At 50.6% G+C, this 21,801-nt stretch overlaps 1 protein-coding gene across 2 annotated transcripts in view; it reads left to right on the top strand.

Moving 5' to 3' along the window:
- Nucleotides 1-20,286, top strand: part of LOC138520741 (trem-like transcript 1 protein) — a 54,339-nt gene extending 34,053 nt beyond the window's left edge. For both annotated transcript variants that reach the window (XM_069633022.1, XM_069633023.1), the window contains 3 exons: nt 17,723-17,841; nt 18,070-18,125; nt 18,706-20,286. In XM_069633022.1, coding sequence (XP_069489123.1) covers nt 17,723-17,841; nt 18,070-18,125; nt 18,706-19,023 — 493 coding nt within the window. In that variant the 3' untranslated portion in view covers nt 19,024-20,286. The remainder of the gene's footprint in view (nt 1-17,722; nt 17,842-18,069; nt 18,126-18,705) is intronic.
- The last annotated feature ends 1,515 nt before the right edge of the window (nt 20,287-21,801 follow it).

Raw genomic sequence — 21,801 nt, 5'->3', positions numbered from 1 at the left:
CAGACATAGGCCAGTGCAGCAGAGACGCCCAGTGTCCAGTCAGAGTATGACACCAGCTGAGGGTACAGAGAGGAGGCAGACATAGGCCAGGGCAGAAGAAACACCCAGTGTCCAATCAGCGTGACACCAGCAGAGGGTACTGAGATGAGGCAGACATTGGCCAGTGCAGCAGAGACACCCAGTGTCCAGTCAGCGTGACACCAGCCGAGGGTACTGAGAGGAGACAGACATGGGCTGGTGCAGCAGACACTCAGTGTCCAGTCAGCGTGACACCAGCCGAGGGTACTGAGAGGAGACAGACATGGGCCGGTGCAGCAGACACTCAGTGTCCAGTCAGCGTGACACCAGCCGAGGGTACTGAGAGGAGACAGACATGGGCCGGTGCAGCAGACACTCAGTGTCCAGTCAGCGTGACACCAGCCGAGGGTACTGAGAGGAGGCAGACATAGGCCGATGCAGCAGACACTCAGTGTCCAGTCAGTGTGCCATCAGCCGAGGGTACTGAGAGGAGGCAGACATAGGCCGGTGCAGCAGACACTCAGTGTCCAGTCAGCGTGACACCAGCCGAGGGTACTGAGAGGAGGGAGACATAGGCCAGTGCAGCAGACACTCAGTGTCCAGTCATCGTGACACCAGCCAAGGGTACTGAGAGGAGGGAGACATAGGCCAGTGCAGCAGAGAAACCCAGTGTCCTGTCTGCGTGACACCAGCGGAGGGTACTGAGAGGAGGCAGATATAGGCCAGTGCAGCAGAGACACCAAGTGTCCAGTCAGTGTGACAATAGCGGAGGGTACTGAGAGGAGGCAGACATAGGCCAGTGCAGCAGAGACACGCAGTGTCAAGTCAGAGCGTGACACCAGCCGAGGGTACTGAGAGGAGGCAGACAGATACCAGTGCAGCAGAGCTGCCAAATGTCCAGGCAGAGCGTGACACCAGCTGCGGGTAGTGAGAGGAGACAGACATATGCCAGTGCACCAGAGACATCCAGTGTCCAGTCAGCGTGACACCCGCGGAGGGTACTGAGAGGAGGCAGACATAGGCCAGTGCAGCAGAGATGCCCAGTGTCCAGTCAAAGTGTGACACCAGCTGAGGGTACTGAGAGGAGGCAGACATAGGCCAGTGCAGCAGAGAAACCCAGTGTCCAGTCGGCATGACACCAGCTGAGGGTACTGAGAGGAGTCAGACATAGGCCAGTGCAGCAGAGACACCCAGTGTCCAGTCAGTGTGACACCAGCTGAAGGTACTGGGAGGAGGCAGGCATAGGGCAGTGCAGCAAAGAATCCCAGTGTCCAGACAGAGAGTGACACCAGCTGAGGGTACTGGGAGGAGGCAGACACAGGGCAGTGCAGCAGAGACACCCAGTGTCCAATCAGCGTGACACCAGCAGAGGGTACTGAGATGAGGCAGACATTGGCCAGTGCAGCAGAGACAACCAGTGTCCAGTCAGCGTGACACCAGCCGAGGGTACTGAGAGGAGACAGACATGGGCCGGTGCAGCAGACACTCAGTGTCCAGTCAGCGTGACACCAGCCGAGGGTACTGAGAGGAGACAGACATGGGCCGGTGCAGCAGACACTCAGTGTCCAGTCAGCGTGACACCAGCCGAGGGTACTGAGAGGAGGCAGACATAGGCCGATGCAGCAGACACTCAGTGTCCAGTCAGCGTGCCATCAGCCGAGGGTACTGAGAGGAGGGAGACATAGGCCGGTGCAGCAGACACTCAGTGTCCAGTCAGCGTGACACCAGCCGAGGGTATTGAGAGTAGGGAGACATAGGCCAGTGCAGCAGACACTCAGTGTCCAGTCAGAGTGACACCAGCCGAGGGTACTGAGAGGAGGGAGATATAGGCCAGTGCAGCAGAGAAACCCAGTGTCCTGTCTGCGTGACACCAGCGGAGGGTACTGAGAGGAGGCAGATATAGGCCAGTGCAGCAGAGACACCAAGTGTCCAGTCAGTGTGACAATAGCGGAGGGTACTGAGAGGAGGCAGACATAGGCCAGTGCAGCAGAGACACGCAGTGTCAAGTCAGAGCGTGACACCAGCCGAGGGTACTGAGAGGAGGCAGACAGATACCAGTGCAGCAGAGCTGCCAAATGTCCAGGCAGAGCGTGACACCAGCTGCGGGTAGTGAGAGGAGACAGACATATGCCAGTGCACCAGAGACATCCAGTGTCCAGTCAGCGTGACACCCGCGGAGGGTACTGAGAGGAGGCAGACATAGGCCAGTGCAGCAGAGACGCCCAGTGTCCAGTCAGCGCGACAACAGCTGAGGGTACTGAGAGGAGGCAGACATAGGCCAGTGCAGCAGAGAAGCCCAGTGTCCTGTCTGCATGACACCAGCCGAGGGTACAGAGAGGAGGCAAATATAGGCCAGTGCAGCAGAGATACCCAGTGTCCAGTCAGAGCGTGACACCAGCCGAGTGTAGTGAGAGGAGGCAGACATAGGCCAGTGCAGCAGAGACACCCAGTGTCCAGTCAGCCTGACACCAGCTGAGGTTACTGAGAGGAGGCAGACATAGGCCAGTGCAACAGAGACACCCAGTGTCAAGTCAGTGTGACACCAGCTGAGGGTACGAGAGGAGGCAGACATAGGCCAGTGCAGCAGAGACGCCCAGTGTCCAATCAGCGCGACACCAGCTGAGGGTACAGAGAGGAGGCAGGCATGGGCCAGTGCAGCAGAGATGCCCAGTGTCCAGTCAGAGTATGACACCAGCTGAGGGTACTGGGAGGAGGCAGATATAGGCCAGTGCAGCAGAGACGCCCAGTGTCCAGTCAGCGCGACACCAGCTGGGGGTACTGAGAGGAGGCAGACATAGGCCAGTGCAGCAGAGACGACCCTGGGGTCCAGTCAGCGTGGCACAATCTGAGGGTACTGAGAGGAGGCAGACATAGGCCAGTGCAGCAGAGACGCCCAGTGTCCAGTCAGCGTGACACCAGCTGAGGGTACTGAGAGGAGGCAGACATAGGCCGGTGCAGCAGAGACACCCAGTGTCCAGCCTGAGTGTAACAGCAGCTGAGGGTACCAAGAGGAGGCAGACATAGGCCAGTGCTGCAGAGACGCCCAGTGTCCAGTCAGCGTGACACCAGCTGAGGGTACTGACAAGAGGCAGACATAGGCCACTGCAGCAGAGACACCCAGTGTCCAGTCAGCGTGATACGAGCTGAGGGTACTGGGAGGTGGCAGACATAGGCCAGTGCAGTAGAGACACCCAGTGTCCTGTCAGAGCGTGACACCAGCTGAGGGCACTGGGAGGAGGAAGACATAAGCCAGTGCAGCAGAGACACCCAGTGTCCAGTCAGCATGACACCAGCGGAGGGTACTGAGAGGAGGCAGACATAGGCCAGTGCAGCAGAGACACCCACTGTCCAGTCAGCATGACACCATCTGAGGGTACGAGAGAAGGCAGACATAGGCCCGTGCAGCAGAGACACCCAGTGTCCAGTCAGAGTGTGACACCAGCAGAGGGTACAGAGAGGAAGCAGACATAGGCCAGTGCAGCTGAGACACCCAGTGTCCAGTCAAAACGTGACCCCAGCTGAAGGTACTGAGAGGAGGCAGACATAGGCCAGTGCAGCAGAGAAACCCAGTGTCCAGTCAACATGACACCAGCGGAGGGTACAGAGAGGAGACAGACATAGGCCAGTGCAGCAGAGACGCCCAGTGTCCTGTCAGTGTGTCACCAGCGGAGGGTACTGAGAGGAGGCAGACATAGGCCAGTGCAGCAGAGACGCCTAGTGTCCAGTCAGAGCGTGACACCAGCTGAGGGTACTGAGAGGAGGCAGACATAGGCCAGTGCAGCAGAGACGCCCATTGTCCAGTCAGAGCATGACACAGCTGAGGGTACAGAGAGGAGGCAGACATAGGCCAGTGCAGCAGAGACGCCCAGTGTCCAGTCAGAGTATGACACCAGCTGAGGGTACTGAGAGGAGGCAGACACAGGCCAGTGCAGCAGAGACGCCCAGTGTCCAGTCAGAGCATGACACAGCCGAGGGTACTGAGAGGAGGCAGACATCGGGCAGTGCAACAGAGACACCCAGTGTCCAGTCAGAGTGTGACACCAGTGGAGGGTACTGAGAGGAGGCAGACAAATGCCAGTGCAGTAGAGATGCCAAGTGTCCAGTCAGTGTGACACCCGAGGAGGGTACTGAGAGGAGGCAGACATAGGCCAGTGCAGCAGAGATGCCCAGTGTCCTGTCAAGGTGACACCAGCGGAGGGTACTGAGATGAGGCAGACATAGGCCAGTGCAGCAGAGACGCCCAGTGTCCAGTCAACATGACACCAGCGGAGGGTACAGAGAGGAGACAGACATAGGCCAGTGCAGCAGAGACGCCCAGTGTCCAGTCAGAGTATGACACCAGCTGAGGATACAGAGAGGAGGCAGACATAGGCCAGGGCAGAAGAAACACCCAGTGTCCAGTCAGAGTGTGACACCAGCTGAGGGTACTGAGAGGAGGCAGACATAGGCCAGTGCAGCAGAGAAACCCAGTGTCCAGTCGGCATGACACCAGCTGAGGGTACTGAGAGGAGTCAGACATAGGCCAGTGCAGCAGAGACACCCAGTGTCCAGTCAGTGTGACACCAGCTGAAGGTACTGGGAGGAGGCAGACATAGGCCAGTGCAACAAAGAATCCCAGTGTCCAGACAGAGAGTGACACCAGCTGAGGGTACTGGGAGGAGGCAGACACAGGGCAGTGCAGCAGAGACACCCAGTGTCCAATCAGCGTGACACCAGCAGAGGGTACTGAGAGGAGGCAGACATAGGCCAGTGCAGCAGAGATGCCCAGTGTCCTGTCAACGTGACACCAGCGGAGGGTACTGAGATGAGGCAGACATTGGCCAGTGCAGCAGAGAAGCCCAGTGTCCAGTCAACATGACACCAGCGGAGGGTACAGAGAGGAGACAGACATAGGCCAGTGCAGCAGAGACGCCCAGTGTCCTGTCAGAGTGTCACCAGCGGAGGGTACTGAGAGGAGGCAGACATAGGCCAGTGCAGCAGAGATGCCTAGTGTCCAGTCAGAGCGTGACACCAGCTGAGGGTACTGAGAGGAGGCAGACATAGGCCAGTGCAGAAGAGACGCCCAGTATCCAGTCAGAGCATGACACAGCTGAGGGTACAGAGAGGAGGCAGACATAGGCCAGTTCAGCAGAGACGCCCAGTGTCCAGTCAGAGTATGACACCAGCTGAGGGTACAGCGAGGAGGCAGACATAGGCCAGGGCAGCAGAAACACCAGGTGTCCAGTCAGAGTATGACACCAGCTGAGGGTACTGAGAGGAGGCAGACATAGGCCAGTGCAGCAGAGAAACCCAGTGTCCAGTCGTCATGACACCAGCTGAGGGTACTGAGAGGAGTCAGACATAGGCCAGTTCAGCAGAGACACCCAGTGTCCAGTCAGGGTGACACCAGCTGAGGGTACTGGGAGGAGGCAGGCATAGGCCAGTGCAGCAAAGAATCCCAGTGTCCAGACAGAGAGTGACACCAGCTGAGGGTACTGGGAGGATGCAGACACAGGCCAGTGCAGCAGAGACACCCAGTGTTCAGTCAGAGTGACAATAGCGGAGGGTACTGAGAGGAGGCAGACATAGACCAGTGCAGCAGAGACGCCCAGTGTCAAGTCAGCGCGACAACAGCTGAGGGTACAGAGAGGAGGCAGATATAGGCCAGTGCAGCAGATACACCCAGTGTCCAGTCAGAGCATGACACCAGCCGAGTGTAGTGAGAGGAGGCAGACATAGGGCAGTGCAGCAGAGAAGTCCAGTGTCCAGTCAGCCTGACACCAGCTGAGGTTACTGAGAGGAGGCAGATATAGGCCAGTGCAGCAGAGACACCCATTGTCCAGTCAGCGTGACACCAGCTGAGGGTACAGAGAGGATTGGTCACCAATAGATCTCAAACTAGTGTACAAATATATAGGATTAAAATCAATACTGCAAGGACATATATTTAACTGTACACTAACCAACTAATACCCACTAGACTGTCATGATTATGGTTCATTACAGCCGTATCCTAGTGGGGCTTCTCTTGAAATTGATGAAATTGTACTTCTAACTATTGATGCTTGTGTTTACCTCTGTATTCTTTTGTTCAAGTTATAATGTTATGTGAAAAAATGTATGACTACAACTGAGCTGTTCCTTTCTCTCTTTCCGTTTTTTTGACTACAGAATAGACTCGAGACTCATGCTCTATTTCTATCTGTTCATTTATTAATATATCAGGACATTATGTTTTTTGTGTTTTGTTGTTTTGATAAGAGAAGCTTTTTGTAATAAAATTGCATCTAAAGCAGCTGTTTCTCCCATTCAGATTGAGCACACTGGTACAATGCAATATACTTATCATGCTCACCCTTTTAGGGGGTTCTAGACTACATCACTAGTATGAACTATTGGTGATTCATTGAAAAAACACCACGTATTTAAATGTAAATAACTACATACTAAATCTACAGTATGTTCCAACTTTGGCGGCTACCCCTCTTGTGATACAGAGGGTACGAGAGGAGGCAGACATAGGCCAGTGCAGCAGAGACACCCAGTGTCCAGTCAGCGTGACACGAGCAGAGGGTACTGAGAGGAGGCAACATAGGCCGCTGCAGCAGAGACACCCAGTGTCCAGTCAGAGTGTGACACCAGCTGAGGGTACCGAGCGGAGGCAGACATAGGCCAGTGCAGCAGAGACGCCCAGTGTCCAGTCAGAGTGTGACACCAGCTGAGGGTACCGAGCGGAGGCAGACATAGGCCAGTGCAGCAGAGACGCCCAGTGTCCAGTCAGCGTGACACGAGCAGAGGGTACTGAGAGGAGGCAGACATAGGCCAGTGCAGCAGAGACGCCCAGTGTCCAGTCAGCGTGACACGAGCAGAGGGTACTGAGAGGAGGCAACATAGGCCAGTGCAGCAGAGACGCCCAGTGTCCAGTCAGAGCGCGACACCAGCTGAGGGTACAGAGAGGAGGCAGACATAGGCCAGTGCAGCAGAGACGCAGCAGAGACGCCCAGTGTCCAGTCAGAGTATGACACCAGCTGAGGGTAATGCGAGGAGGCAGACATAGGCCAAGCAAGCAGAGAAACCCAGTGTCCAGTCAGCGTGACACCAGTTGAGGGTACTAAGAGGAGGCAGACATAGGCCAGTGCAGCAGAGACGCCCAGTGTCCAGTCAGCGTGACACAATCTGAGGGTATTGAGAGGAGGCAGACATAGGCCAGTGCAGCAGAGACGCCCAGTGTCCAGTCAGCCTGACACCAGCTGAGGGCACAGAGAGGAGACAGACATAGGCCAGTGCAACAGAGACACCCAGTGTCCAGTCAGCGTGACACCAGCTGAGGGTACTGAGAGGAGGCAGACATAGGCCAGTGCAGCAGAGACACCCAGTGTCCACTCTGAGTGTAACAGCAGCTGAGGGTACCAAGAGGAGGCAGACATAGGCCAGTGCTGCAGAGACGCCCAGTGTCCAGTCAGCGTGACACCAGCTGAGGGTACTGAGAGGAGGCAACATAGGCCAGTGCAGCAGAGACGCCCAGTGTCCAGTCAGCGTGACACGAGCAGAGGGTACTGAGAGGAGGCAACATAGGCCAGTGCAGCAGAGACGCCCAGTGTCCAGTCAGAGCGCGACACCAGCTGAGGGTTCTGAGAGGAGGCAGACATAGGCCAGTGCAGCAGAGACAAACAGTGTCCAGTCAGAGCGTGACACCAGCTGAGGGTACAGAGAGGAGGCAGACATAGGCCAGTGCAGCAGAGACGCAGCAGAGACGCCCAGTGTCCAGTCAGAGTATGACACCAGCTGAGGGTAATGCGAGGAGGCAGACATAGGCCAAGCAAGCAGAGAAACCCAGTGTCCAGTCAGCGTGACACCAGTTGAGGGTACTAAGAGGAGGCAGACATAGGCCAGTGCAGCAGAGACGCCCAGTGTCCAGTCAGCGTGACACAATCTGAGGGTATTGAGAGGAGGCAGACATAGGCCAGTGCAGCAGAGACGCCCAGTGTCCAGCCAGCCTGACACCAGCTGAGGGCACAGAGAGGAGACAGACATAGGCCAGTGCAACAGAGACACCCAGTGTCCAGTCAGCGTGACACCAGCTGAGGGTACTGAGAGGAGGCAGACATAGGCCAGTGCAGCAGAGACACCCAGTGTCCACTCTGAGTGTAACAGCAGCTGAGGGTACCAAGAGGAGGCAGACATAGGCCAGTGCTGCAGAGACGCCCAGTGTCCAGTCAGCGTGACACCAGCTGAGGGTACTGAGAGGAGGCAGACATAGGCCAGTGCAGCAGAGACGCCCAGTGTCCAGTCTGCGTGATACCAGCTGAGGGTACTGGGAGGAGGGAGACATAGGCCAGTGCAGCAGAGACACCCAGTATCCTGTCAGCATGAGACCAGCTGAGGGTACGAGAGAAGGCAGACATAGCCCAGTGCAGCAAAGAATCCCAGTGTCCAGTCAGAGCGTGACACCAGCTGAGGGTACTGGGAGGAGGCAGACATAGGCCAGTGCAGCAGAGACACCCAGTGTCCAGTCAGCGTGACACCAGCGGAGGGTATTGAGAGGAGGCAGACATAGGCCAGTGCAGCAGAGACGCCCAGTGTCCAGTCAGCTTGACACCAGCGGAGGGTACTGAGAGGAGGCAGACATAGGCCAGTGCAGCAGAGACACCCACTGTCCAGTCAGCATGACACCAGCTGAGGGTACGAGAGAAAGCAGACATAGGCCCGTGCAGCAGAGACACCCAGTGTCCAGTCAGAGTGTGACACCAGCAGACGGTACAGGGAGGAGGCAGACATAGGCCAGTGCAGCTGAGACACCCAGTGTCCAGTCAAAACGTGACCCCAGCTGAAGGTACTGAGAGGAGGCAGACATAGGCCAGTGCAGCAAAGAAACCCAGTGTCCTGTCTGCGTGACATCAGACGAGGGTACTGAGAGGAGGCAGACATCGGGCAGTGCAGCAGAGACACCCAGTTTCCAGTCAGAGTGTGACACCAGTGGAGGGTACTGAGAGGAAGCAGACAAATGCCAGTGCAGTAGAGACGCCAAGTGTCCAGTCAGCATGACACCAGAGGAGGGTACTGAGAGGAGGCAAACATAGGCCAGTGCAGCAGAGATGCCCAGTGTCCTGACAACGTGACACCAGCGGAGGGTACTGAGATGAGGCAGACATAGGCCAGTGCAGCAGAGACGCCCAGTGTCCAGTCAACATGACACCAGCGGAGGGTACAGAGAGGAGACAGACATAGGCCAGTGCAGCAGAGACGCCCAGTGTCCTGTCAGCGTGACAACACCGGAGGGTACTGAGAGGAGGCCGACATAGGCCAGTGCAGCAGAGACGCCTAATGTCCAGTCAGAGCGTGACACCAGCTGAGGGTACTGAGAGGAGGCAGACATAGGCCAGTGCAGCAGAGACACCCAATGTCCAGTCAGAGCGCGACACAGCTGAGGGTACAGAGAGGAGGCAGACATAGGCCAGTGCAGCAGAGACGCCTAATGTCCAGTCAGAGCGTGACACCAGCTGAGGGTACTGAGAGGAGGCAGACATAGGCCAGTGCAGCAGAGACGCCCAGTGTCCAGTCAGAGTATGACACCAGCTGAGGGTACAGCGAGGAGGCAGATATAGGCCAGTGCAGCAGAGACACCCAGTGTCCAGTCAGAGCGTGACACCAGCCGAGTGTAGTGAGAGCAGGCAGACATAGGCCAGTGCAGCAGAGACGCCCAGTGTCCAGTCAGCGTGACACAATCTGAGGGTACTGAGAGGAGGCAGACATGGGCCAGTGCAGCAGAGATACCCAGTGTCCAGTCAGCGTGACACCAGCTGAGGGTACAGAGAGGAGACAGACATAGGCCAGTGCAACAGAGACACCCAGTGTCCAGTCAGCGTGACACCAGCGGAGGGTACAGAGAGGAGACAGACATAGGCCAGTGCAGCAGAGACGCCCAGTGTCCTGTCAGCGTGACAACACCGGAGGGTACTGAGAGGAGGCCGACATAGGCCAGTGCAGCAGAGACGCCTAATGTCCAGTCAGAGCGTGACACCAGCTGAGGGTACTGAGAGGAGGCAGACATAGGCCAGTGCAGCAGAGACACCCAATGTCCAGTCAGAGCGCGACACAGCTGAGGGTACAGAGAGGAGGCAGACATAGGCCAGTGCAGCAGAGACGCCTAATGTCCAGTCAGAGCGTGACACCAGCTGAGGGTACTGAGAGGAGGCAGACATAGGCCAGTGCAGCAGAGACGCCCAGTGTCCAGTCAGAGTATGACACCAGCTGAGGGTACTGGGAGGAGGCAGACCTAGGCCAGTGCAGCAGATAAACCCAGTGTCCAGTCAGCGTGACACCAGTTGAGGGTACTAAGAGGAGGCAGACTTAGGCCAGTGCAACAGAGACGCCCAGTGTCCAGTCAGCGTGACACAATCTGAGGGTACTGAGAGGAGGCAGACATGGGCCAGTGCAGCAGAGATACCCAGTGTCCAGTCAGCGTGACACCAGCTGAGGGTACAGAGAGGAGACAGACATAGGCCAGTGCAACAGAGACACCCAGTGTCCAGTCAGCGTGACACCAGCTGAGGGTACAGAGAGGAGGCAGACATAGGCCAGTGCAGCAGAGACACCCAGTGTCCAGTTAGCGTGACACCAGTGGAGGGTACTGAGAGGAAGCAGTCATAGGCCAGTGCAGAAGAGACACCCAGTGTCCAGTCAGAGTGTGACACCAGCTGAGATAAGAGCGAGGCAACAGGCAGAGGCTGGTGCAGGAGACAGACAGTTTCCAAACAAAATACAGGGAAAAGAGGGAGGTCCATTAAAATAGAGAGAACTCAAAATGTTAAACCCAGTGTATTAAGTGGGATGCTAAATCAAGGGGGGGGGCTCTCATTCGGGGGTGTGGCCTAGTTATGTGCATACTTAGGCCATGCCCACTAACAAGAGCCCCCCTCTACAAAGGGCGGGAGGACGGCTGTTGAAAGTAGGGGAGCTGGGGTGCACTGACATTATTACCTTTGGTGTGCCACCAGTGCGCCCGAGCTCTCACACGCAGCAGGCAGCCCCTTCATGGTGGCCAGGAGTGTGGAGCGTGGTCTTGAATCCTTAGTTTCAGCCCTTGTTTGAGAAGAGCTGATTGGTCTGCATACCTGCCGGCGGTGCTAATGACCTGTAGACCCAAAACCCTTTTGATTATGTATATAGTACTGATGTAACCACCCATTGTTCATAACCTCCATGTTACATTTAAGATGGCTCAACAGGTTAAGCGCTCGTTGCTGTGACCTGTGTTTGTTCTGCAGGTTGCAGGTTGAAATCCTGGCAAGGTCAACTCAGCCTTTCATCCTTCTGGGGTCAAAAAAGTGAGTACCACTTTCGAATGGGTAATAATAATAAAAATGAATGTAAAGTGCTTTGGATCAAAGTGCTATATAAATAACTATATATATATATATATATATATATATATATATATATATATATATATATATATATATATATACATATGTGCAAACAAAACTTGAGGGGTGGCAGGGACGCTACTCTGGGTCCCAGCCGCAGTAAGCTCAAACAGTCCATAGATGCTCTGCTCCTAGCGCGCTTTCATGCCTCAGCAATCTTCAGGGAGGCTGGTTGGATGCAGGCGTGCAGGGTTACATCCTTCTGGTATGTACCAGGCAGTGGCAGCAGGGAATTCTGGTAACTGTAGTGTAGAGCCAGCCAGGATCCAACTCTCCCCCATTTTCAATGTTATCCCTCAGTGAGAAGGGGGAGTTACCATCAGTATGGAACTCCAAAGTTAGGCAAGAGTAGTCCAGGTGCAGCCCCTCTGGAGCCCCAGTCTCCAGTTAGATGTGCAAACAAATCATGAGTGTGGCAGGGGCACTACTCTGGATCCCAGCTGCAGTAAACTCAAACAGTCGAAAGATGTTCACTATATATATATATCTGTGAAAAAACTTTGTTAAAGGGCCGATATGGTTAAGTTGCGCTACTAAAAACCTATGAAATTCAGTAAAATACCTTTGTTAAAGGGACGTTATGGTTCCAAGTAAAACCAAAAAAAACCTGAAATTCGCCAGTTATGGTAAGCTAAGCAACCATAACTCGCTCCACCACCGTGCACTGCTAAGACTAACACCCAGGACATCAAAGATGACATCACAAATGACGTTGATGACATCACATGTCTAGCGCCTTCTTTTTTGTTCACTGACATATCTAAGCCAGGTAGCTTTCTTCACTGTCAGTCAAGGATTAAAAAGGTAAAAAGGGCTATATTTGTAGTCCTTACCCTTCTCATATGTTCTTACAATACTTTCCTTAGGGTACAGTTACATCATATGATACATAGACATAGAAGAAGAAGGAATCCTGAAACACAAGAATCTTTTCTGTGCATGAAGTTAATTAGTTCGGTTATGAACACTTTCTGGTAATAGTGCAGTTTTTTTTTTGCTTACTTTACGTTCCCTGTATATCCTTCTATTTGTATGCATTGTGGTCTCTTTATGTTTTGTTTGTAATAGTACAACTATGCAGTAAGGGAAGCATTCGTAGATACTTATGTTTCACAGTATGCAAAATTCTGTAATGGAAGCATTTATCAATTTAGTATCCAACATGGGAAGATTTGAATATTGCACCTCTATAGCGCATGCTGCAGACAATGCCTACGTTTCTTCATGAGTTCATTCATGTACTGAAAGAACTCAGTAATGCAATGGAATTTTTTTGAAATGCATTGCTTAATGAACTATTTGGCATATGATAGTTCTTCAATGATCTCTGATACTTTTCTGCCAATATTATAATGACAATCCCTTGTGGAGGCTCTGAATGAAAACTAAATGCACATGTGATGTCATCAGTGATGTCATCAATGACATTTGTGAGGTCATCTTTGATGTCGTGGGTGTTAGTCTTAGCAGTGCACGGTGGTGGCGCGAGTTATGGTTGCTTAGCTTACCATAACTGGCGAAATTCAGGGGGTTTTCGGTTTTACTTGGAACCATAACGTCCCTTTAACAAAGTTTTTTTACTGAATTTCATGGGTTTATAGTAGTGCAACTTAACCATAACATCCCTTTAACAAAGTTTTCTTACTGAATTTCATAGGTTTTTATTAGTGCAACTTAACTATAATGTCTACGAACATCTGACTTCATTGCAGACCTTCCGGAGAGTGCCACATGACCCTATACTGGCGTGCAGCATGATGACATGTCGAAGAACCCATACGCACTTCACAATAAGATCTGTGCTTCGTGGACAGTTTGGAACTGGATTTTCTACTGATCTAAGAACTTTCAACTTCAACATTTCCCTTGCACAGTTCCAACACCTATTCCTACTCATCCATTAACAATCTAGTACACAGCACATACTCTTAGCAATGTGCTATTTATTTTAAAAATGACATCAGCTAAGGCCATCCCTCCTCCCCAAGAGATACCACCACTGCTGTAATCAAGGAGCATAACAAACACTGCCCCCTACCTTAGAAATAACACACGCGCAACATTTTCCCCTGTCCACCTGCCCCTCCATATTAGTGTTTGGTGCCTCTTCCCTCATTTCCCTCCCCACCTTTAGTTCTTAGCTCTCCTGCCAAAAAAAAAAAAATACATCCAAAAACAACAAAATAAATGTTCCTTTAGGAAACAGCTTTCACTGTTAAAAAATAGAACAAAAAAAAAATGTATAGACTCCATCTACTTTATATTTCTCTGTAAGGTACATAGACTCAATAAGATTTTCCAACATTTCCATTTGCATTTTGTGTTATGCTAATGGGAATATTGGGGCGTTCATCCTCCGTTCCAGGGACTGCAACGGTGGATACCGGCCCAGCAGCCCAAGTTATCAGCCTAAGCGAAGCGAGGATGGATAACAAGGTCTCTGGACCATTATCCCCCCATTCCAGCCCCTGAAATGGGGGATGAAGGCCATTAGCAGCCTAGGTTCCCCAAACAGGAACCCGTGGTACTAAAAAAGAGGATTTTTCTTCCTACACCGGGACGCCTGATCCTTTTCCAAGATGGCGACCATGGAAAGGGAAGGCGGGGGTTCCATACAGGGCCCCTCTTCGCTTTCCACGTCAGCCTACGGAAGGCAAAAAGAACACCCTATGAACATATTACCAGGAGCACATTTTTCTTCCCTTTCAAATCTATTCTTATTTCGAATAACTTTACCACAAAGCCAGTCCCAGGTGGACATGGCCACTTTCATCCTATGTTTTGTCTCTTCTGGTCATGGCCAGTAGCCAGATTGTCCGAATCATGACCTTATATCATGAACCGGACATTCTGGCCACTGCCCATGGCCACAGGCTACCCCTCAGTCACTAAAGCTATACCACTATATTTTTAACTACATTATGACACTTGTCAAATATGAAAACACTGCCACATTTGCAAAACCATGCTTTTAAATCCATGCCAATGCGCCTTACGCACGTTTGCTGGAAATCTACCCACGTTTTATTTTTGCAAAAGTGTCAAATGAATGCACATACAATCGTCATATAAGATACCCCCTCTGCACAAAATCCCACCAAACTTTGTAAACTCATTCGAAATCAGGTCAGAAATATCCCACCCATCTTCATCACCCCTCACCTCCCCAGACATTATTTCATGTTTCACAGTGCAATGCTCAGAAAATATTATTGTCCCGAGGGTTCGGCCATATATTTTTATACATACGTTCATCTATCGCAAACATTTCCAGTTCACCTTACCTCACTTTTCCTTTTTTTAAAAAATACGAAATCTGGCAGCAGGGCGCGCCCATCTTGTGCTATTCTTATCCATTGCTGCATCTGCCTAAGGTAAACTGCCCTGATGTCACTAAATCATATGCCCCGCCCCTGAACCTCACATGACCAAACCTAGTGATATTCTACACCTTTCTTGGTGACGTTCCTCATCAGCGTAGCCAAACGCGCCCATAATCACCTACGTGACATGACGCAGAACCCGAAAATCAACACACATCGACTAATAACACAGCACGTCACAGTTCGCAATATTAAACCATACTTTAAAAGAACACAATAAAACTGTACAATTTGTAAAGTACTTTTATTTCACAAGAAACGCTCCGAGAACATCCGACTATTACCATATTCAATCAAATTGTAAATTTGTTTCTTTGCTCGCGATCCAAAATGTTTATCGTGAGGCACTCGTTGTTCTTTTTGCGTACACAACGTGTTCGTTTTCGGTAAAAGAACCGCTTGGGTCGCACAGTGAATTCCAGTGCTTCTGCATCAACTTGGGGCTAGACCACCGTAAAGAATGTTAAGTTACTCCTAATCACTGGTACAGCGTAAGGGCATATGGGCCCTGGCCGATCGTCCCAAAAAAGAGTCCTTGTCATCTAGGTGAGCTACGTTCAGCTGCCGATTGAAGAAGCCGTCAGTTGGCATCTGGAATCCAAGACAATCGCAGAAAGGCAGAATATATCTGTTTCGAAAACATAACAGAAAATGTGTCTAAATACCTGAACTTTATTACAATGTATCTATTGACTTATTAATTCGGCATAGAGTTTAAACTAACGATTAGCACAGACATCAAACAATCTCAACAAGGAGAAAACAACGTGGAAACTGATACACAATTCGATATGGTCATACATGACATTTTAATGAAATATTAGCGTTGAACCTGGGTGAACCTAGTGGTGGTCTACATGTACCTCGATGCTGCACTCCCCCCAACCACGTCAAAAAGACAATGGGCCTCATTAGGACCCAGGCGGTAAGGGGTTTACGGCGGCGTAAACAGCGCCGACCCTTACCGCCTGATTCCGAGGTCCCTTAGCGCCATGGAGAATTTAACACCTGCTTTTAGCAGGTGTTAAAATCCATGGCGCTAAGGGACCTTGTTGTTAATTATGCCACCGTAATTTACGGTGGCGTAATTAACGCCTTCCCCACTCCCATTATGCCCTATGGGGCAAAAATGGGAATGGGGAAGGGTAAATGGGGATTGGGGACTTACCGCCCCGCCAACCTCGGAATGGGGCGGTAAGTCCGCCAACCACCATGGCGTAAACGTAGTTTACGCCATGGTGGTAAAGGTACGACCCAGGTGGTAACTTACCGCCTGGGTCGTAATGAGGCCCAATTACACACAAAGATAGTACTTGCGTTTCATTGCAATAAGCAACACAGAACAGACGAATGGAATATAACCCAAAAATAATCTTCAGATAATAATAAGGTAATGCTTGATCTGGTATACAATCGTCGAAATTCAAACTTACATTATATTCACCATTTCCATTCTCTTGGCGTAAGTCACCCCGTAACGCTCACTGCTTTTGCACCAAATATTCTTCATAAACTGAATTTACATGTTCCTTACAGACTTTTGGAATGCATAACCTTATCAAATCTTCATTATTACAAACCTCCTCTCATTGCATTCCTTATGGAATGGTCCCTTTCTCTCAAGGTCAAAAAACAATTGAACCTTATACTGTGTGTCCCATGCGTGGGCTTCCTTAGCTCGCAACCAAATATTCAAAGCTTGTGACCTTCACTCATAATCAAAATACATTCTCACTTTGCAACAACTTGCTCACCGCATCCATGAAAACTGGTATTCTCATACACGTGCAGGGCTGCTCTTTGCATCAGACATTGCAGGTGGCTGCCTCAGATGCCAGACTCTAGGGGGCGCCAGTCTGACTCCATTATTATTTTAATTACATTTTAACACAGACACATTAGTCCTTTATTTGCTACGCTCTGGTTGTACCACCAGCACATCAAATTATAAACATCAAGCGTTTTAATTAAGAGTATAAAATAACCCGAAATTGCTTCTATTTAATATTAATAAATATTCGGCAACCAATAAAAACAATATAGAGTAACGGGCATTCGGAATGTAGTATTACTCTGTAATACCACAAGATAAAGTTGAGGTTGCAGACTACAGAAGCAACAATCTATATTTACAAGTCGACAATTCCATGATTATACATCTCCATCCCTTGAATGCCAAAATGCAATCTCTTTCGCCTGTACTTTAGGCACATAATATTGTGGAACACCTCCAAATGTACTGTGTGACTTTCGTGACAAAATAACACCAGTTTTTTGATTCTTGCAGCCATATTCCATCCCATCCTCATCGACGCTCACCTCTCCAGAGATTATTTGATAAGTTTAACAAGTGCAATGTTGTGTTTTTAATATGTTTTTGCTGCAATGTCCGCGGACACCAAAACATGGATCCAAGATGGCGGGCGCATAGGAACAATCTGAAGCACTTCACGCTCTTCACCATCCAATCAGCGAACGCGTTGCATGTCCGTGGACATGACGCAAGCCAATTAACCAATCGGTGTCCTGTCCGTAGAGCGAACAGGGAAGTGTGTCCGCGGAGCGGACATAGATATCACTAATTTTTTTAGACTTACTTTTTTATTGTTAAAAAAAACTACTGGACGGAATTTCACCAAATTTACAAAAGCACGCTTTCGGGACCAAGCCGCTGCTCCTGCCGCACATTTGGTGAAAATCCGTCCAGAGGTTTGGCCTGTAGGCGTGCGCATTGTTTTTTCCCCATTCACTCTATCTTTGTCCACAATCGTGTATATCGCTCCTTTTAACAAGTCATGCTCATGGGGGCCGCATTGTACATATCGCTCTCTCCTGGCTTTGTGCAACATAGTAGCAGAGTAGCACCTTTATAGTCAGCATGTTGATGCTACCTGCGTGTGTCATTTCCTCCCACAGGTATCATGGGATCCGGCGTCAGATGGCCCTGGCCTTAGGGTGCTCCCTCGCCGCTGCCTTCCTTCTCGGCGCCATAGTCTTCGGAGCCCTGATGCTGATAAGGAGCCGGAAGAAGACGGGTAAGACCCACATGAGGACTCAAACCAACTGGGGGAGTACCAGTTCGGCCCAGTGTGGCAGTGCATGTATGAACCGCAATGGTGGGATATGCATGGCGTGTAGGGTACAAGTCATCACAGCCATGTCTGAATGCGGCGGGGGTCTGGAAGGATGATAATGCCTGGAAGATGAGTTTTTGCATTTTGCATAACCAAACCACTCCTTAGATGTGACCTTCGCTTCCACAGGAGACTTGAAGCCGCCCTCTGGAAGCTTCAGAGATGCTACGGGACCACCGTTTGGGGTAAGGCATTGGTGGCGTTAAGGGACCTGCTCGCTCTCCGTGGGTGGGGGCCCAGAGACTCTTCCAGCAGAGGAGGAGTCGACACATAACTAGAGCAGAATTCATGGGAAGCAATGGTTAGGGTTAGACGTGCTGCTCTGGTGATCGAGGCAGAGAAGATCCAGGAACAGTGCTGGGACCCCGAGGTCATGAGTTGAGTAAGGATACTTCACCCCTATGGTCTTCCATCAGAGAGATCAAGAGAAGTCAGTCTTAGCTCCCCAAATACTGGCAAAGTGATGTCATCTATAAGGGCACTAGGGTGGGCACATTCGTGGTTTCCAGGAATCCTTCCCACATAAGGATCTTTCTTGACTAGGTGCCCCCATCCTTCACGCTTCCAGGGCAGTTGCCATCAGGGCTGCTGATGGCATCTTTGTCATACCAGTGGCAGGGGTACAAGCATGGGCAGCTCCCTTCTAAGCCTCCTCTCCCTGGAACAGGAGAGGTTCTCATGTCAGCTCCAGGAGTCATAGACTTCTGACTTGCCATGCAGGGATGATAGGCGACTTGCCAACCGTTGCACCTTTTCTTTTTTCAGGTCCCGGGTGAGTCTGCGAAGATCGTGGCATGTGACTTGAAAGATGAGGACGATGCAGACCTCATAAAGTACACCACTCTGCGGCTTAGCTCCAAGCCTGGCACACCAGAGGCCACCTACGCCAACGTGAGATACCAGTCTAGCAAGCAAGAGGCGCCGGAATCGCCTTCAATTCTGGCGATCTCCGGGACAGTGGAGTATGCCACCGTGTTCTTCAGGCCTTCTGGAGCACTGATCCCACGGGCCCGGCAACAACAGAAAGAACTCGCCATGCACACTGTGGAACTCCCCGGGTCCTCCACCAACGCCCTGCACTAACATTCTCAGCTACAAGGCACTGAAGCACTATATGCCTGTTTAGGGTGTCTTCTGAAGCAGGTACCGACCCCTGAGCAGAAAGCCTCATGACTGAGTTGAGTGTCATGCCAATTGGTTGACTGGCAAGTGCATTGGTCGAGTCTAGCGTGCTTTGGCTGATTCCAGTACGCATTGTACAAAGGATTCATTGGTTGAGTCAGAACGTTGAGATATACATAGACTGGTCCACGCTCTCCAGAAGAGCCAACAGCCCACCTCTTGAGCTGATGATTCCTACAGCCCATAAATGCCCTAACTTGTCGCCATACAGAGACCAGTACATCTCCTGTTTTCCCTTACCTTGTTCATTTGCCTAGGAAAGCACCTCTGAGTCTGGGGGTCTGAGAGATAAGCGGATAAAGGGGATGTTACCATCATCAGTACATTCTGCAGAACCCCCATGCCCCCATTTATCAATAACGTTGCCATTACCTCGATGATACCCACTAAATGTGTATTTACCGCCTGAAAATTGGTGTCTAGGATTTGACATAGAACAGGAGCTATGCGTGCTGCTTTACCGCACAAGGATTGCGCCTGTGCAACCGCGCATGCCCCATACACACAACCAAGGAAGTATAAGCAGCCCCGTGCATGCCCAGTACACACAACCAGGGAAGTATAAGCAGCCCCGCGCATGCCCAGTACACACAACCAGGGAAGTATAAGCAGCCCCGCGCATGCCCAGTACACACAACCAGGGAAGTATAAGCAGCCCCGCGCATGCCCAGTACACACAACTAGGGAAGTATAAGCAGCCACACTTATGTTAAGATGTTTTCGACAAAGAATTGCTAAGTGTTTAACAACTATGCATTTAAAATTTTTGAAAATCCAGGAATATTTCATAAATGCACTGATTAATGTGTCAAGACTCGGGGGCAGAAGATGGACAGCACATTTTACTTTTGCAATTCATGAAAATGTCTGAACAGGGGCAATAGCAGTCAAGTGCACCAGTCAAAGATGGCGACCGTGTTTAGAAAGCAATGTGGCGATGCTGAGCTTGGCAGATTGCCAAAGGGATCAGTGAAATTGTTGAATTGGCAAGAAAGGCTGGAGAGATACTGATCTGCAGAGGATCTCTGTGTGTGCTTATCAAATCCCACTAGACAATTATCAGGGCTGTTTATCGAAACAATTAAACGCACTAACTTCTAAAAGTATAACAATACAGGCCACATTAATCGCTGTATCATTACAAATAAAGTTATGTATGTCTCATTCCAGTGCTTTATTATAAATAATGTAACTGATTTCTTTCAACATCTACTCAATGGCCTGCACACACAGGAACTGGGTCCATTATGCATCTCTGGCTCTCCTACAATGGCCTCGGGGGGGGGGGGGGGCTCGAGGACACAAACACACCCATGCTATGGTATGGCACAGACACGTAGAGGGCAGCAAACACCAAAGCAATTGGCCTCTCTGCGCTGAGGAGTAGCGGGGAAAGGATATTCATAAGTTCTTCCCTAAACACTGATGTGTCCATGTATCAGAAGCCGGATGAGCATGTGGGGAGCGCCAGTTCAAACGTTTGGGGTTTAAATGAAAAAAGAACCTTGTCACCCCTCACAAGGACTCTCACACATCCCAATACCAGTCACTTAATTCAGGATGTCTTACATAGCTTAATATCCGTCATCGAACTCAGGTGTCTTACATATCATGATATCCGTCAGTCAAATCAAGGTGTCTTACATATCTTGATATCCATTATCCAACTCAAGGTGTCGTACATATCATGAAATCTGTCAGTCAAATCAGGGTGTCCTAAATATCTTGATATCGGTCATGCAACTCATTGGTCCTCATTACAAGTCAGGCGGTGGACCATGGTGCTATTAGCACCATGGTCCATACCAGATTCCACCATGGTGGATGGCGGAATTTGGCCCCATTCCAAGGTGAGTGGGGCAGTAATTCCCCATTCACCATTTGCCCTTCCCCATTCCCATTTTTGCCCCATAGGGCATAATGGGGATGGGGAAGGCGCTAATTACGGCACCGTAAATTACGGTGCCGTAATTAGCACCAAGGTCGCTTAGCGCCTTGGAATTTAACATCTGCAAAAAGCAGGCGTTAAAGTGTGAATCAGGCGTTAAGGGTTAACGGCACCGACGGCGCCATTAAACCCTTAACGCCTGACTTGTAATGAGGGCCATTGTGTCCTACATATCTTGATTTCCATCAGTCAACTTAGGATGTCTTAACTATCTTGATATCCGTCAGTCAAATCAGGGTGTCCTACAAATCTTGATATCCGTCATGCAACTCACTGTGTCCTATATATCTTGATGTCCATCAGTGAACTCAGGATATCTTACATATCTTTATATCCCTCATGCAACTCATGGTGTCCTACATATCTTGATATCCGCCATGCAACTCACAGTGTCCTACATATCTTGATATCCGTCAGCCAACTCAGGATATCTTACATATCTTGATATCTGTCATCCAACTCAGGATATCCTACATATCGTGATATCTGTCATCCAACTCAGGATGTCTTACATATCATGATATCTGTCAGTCAAATCAGGGTGTTGTTAGGCAAGATTGTATGCAGTACCCCGTGGGAGACTGCACCAGCCTTGTCCTCTTGGCAATAGTTAACCCAACCTTTAGTATAGGCCTGTACTACACAAGTTGGTAGAGTGAATGAGCAGTGTGGCTTATCTCAAGAGGGGTCAATGTGAGCTGTAGGGCTGTAACACAGAGATTCACAGTGAC

This window comes from Ambystoma mexicanum, chromosome 13 (genome assembly GCF_040938575.1).
Source record: "Ambystoma mexicanum isolate Mex_15411 chromosome 13, UKY_AmexF1_1, whole genome shotgun sequence".
Taxonomy (NCBI): domain Eukaryota; kingdom Metazoa; phylum Chordata; class Amphibia; order Caudata; family Ambystomatidae; genus Ambystoma; species Ambystoma mexicanum.
Note: the sequence above shows the minus strand (reverse complement) of the source record. Positions and strands in the feature narration are given on the sequence as shown.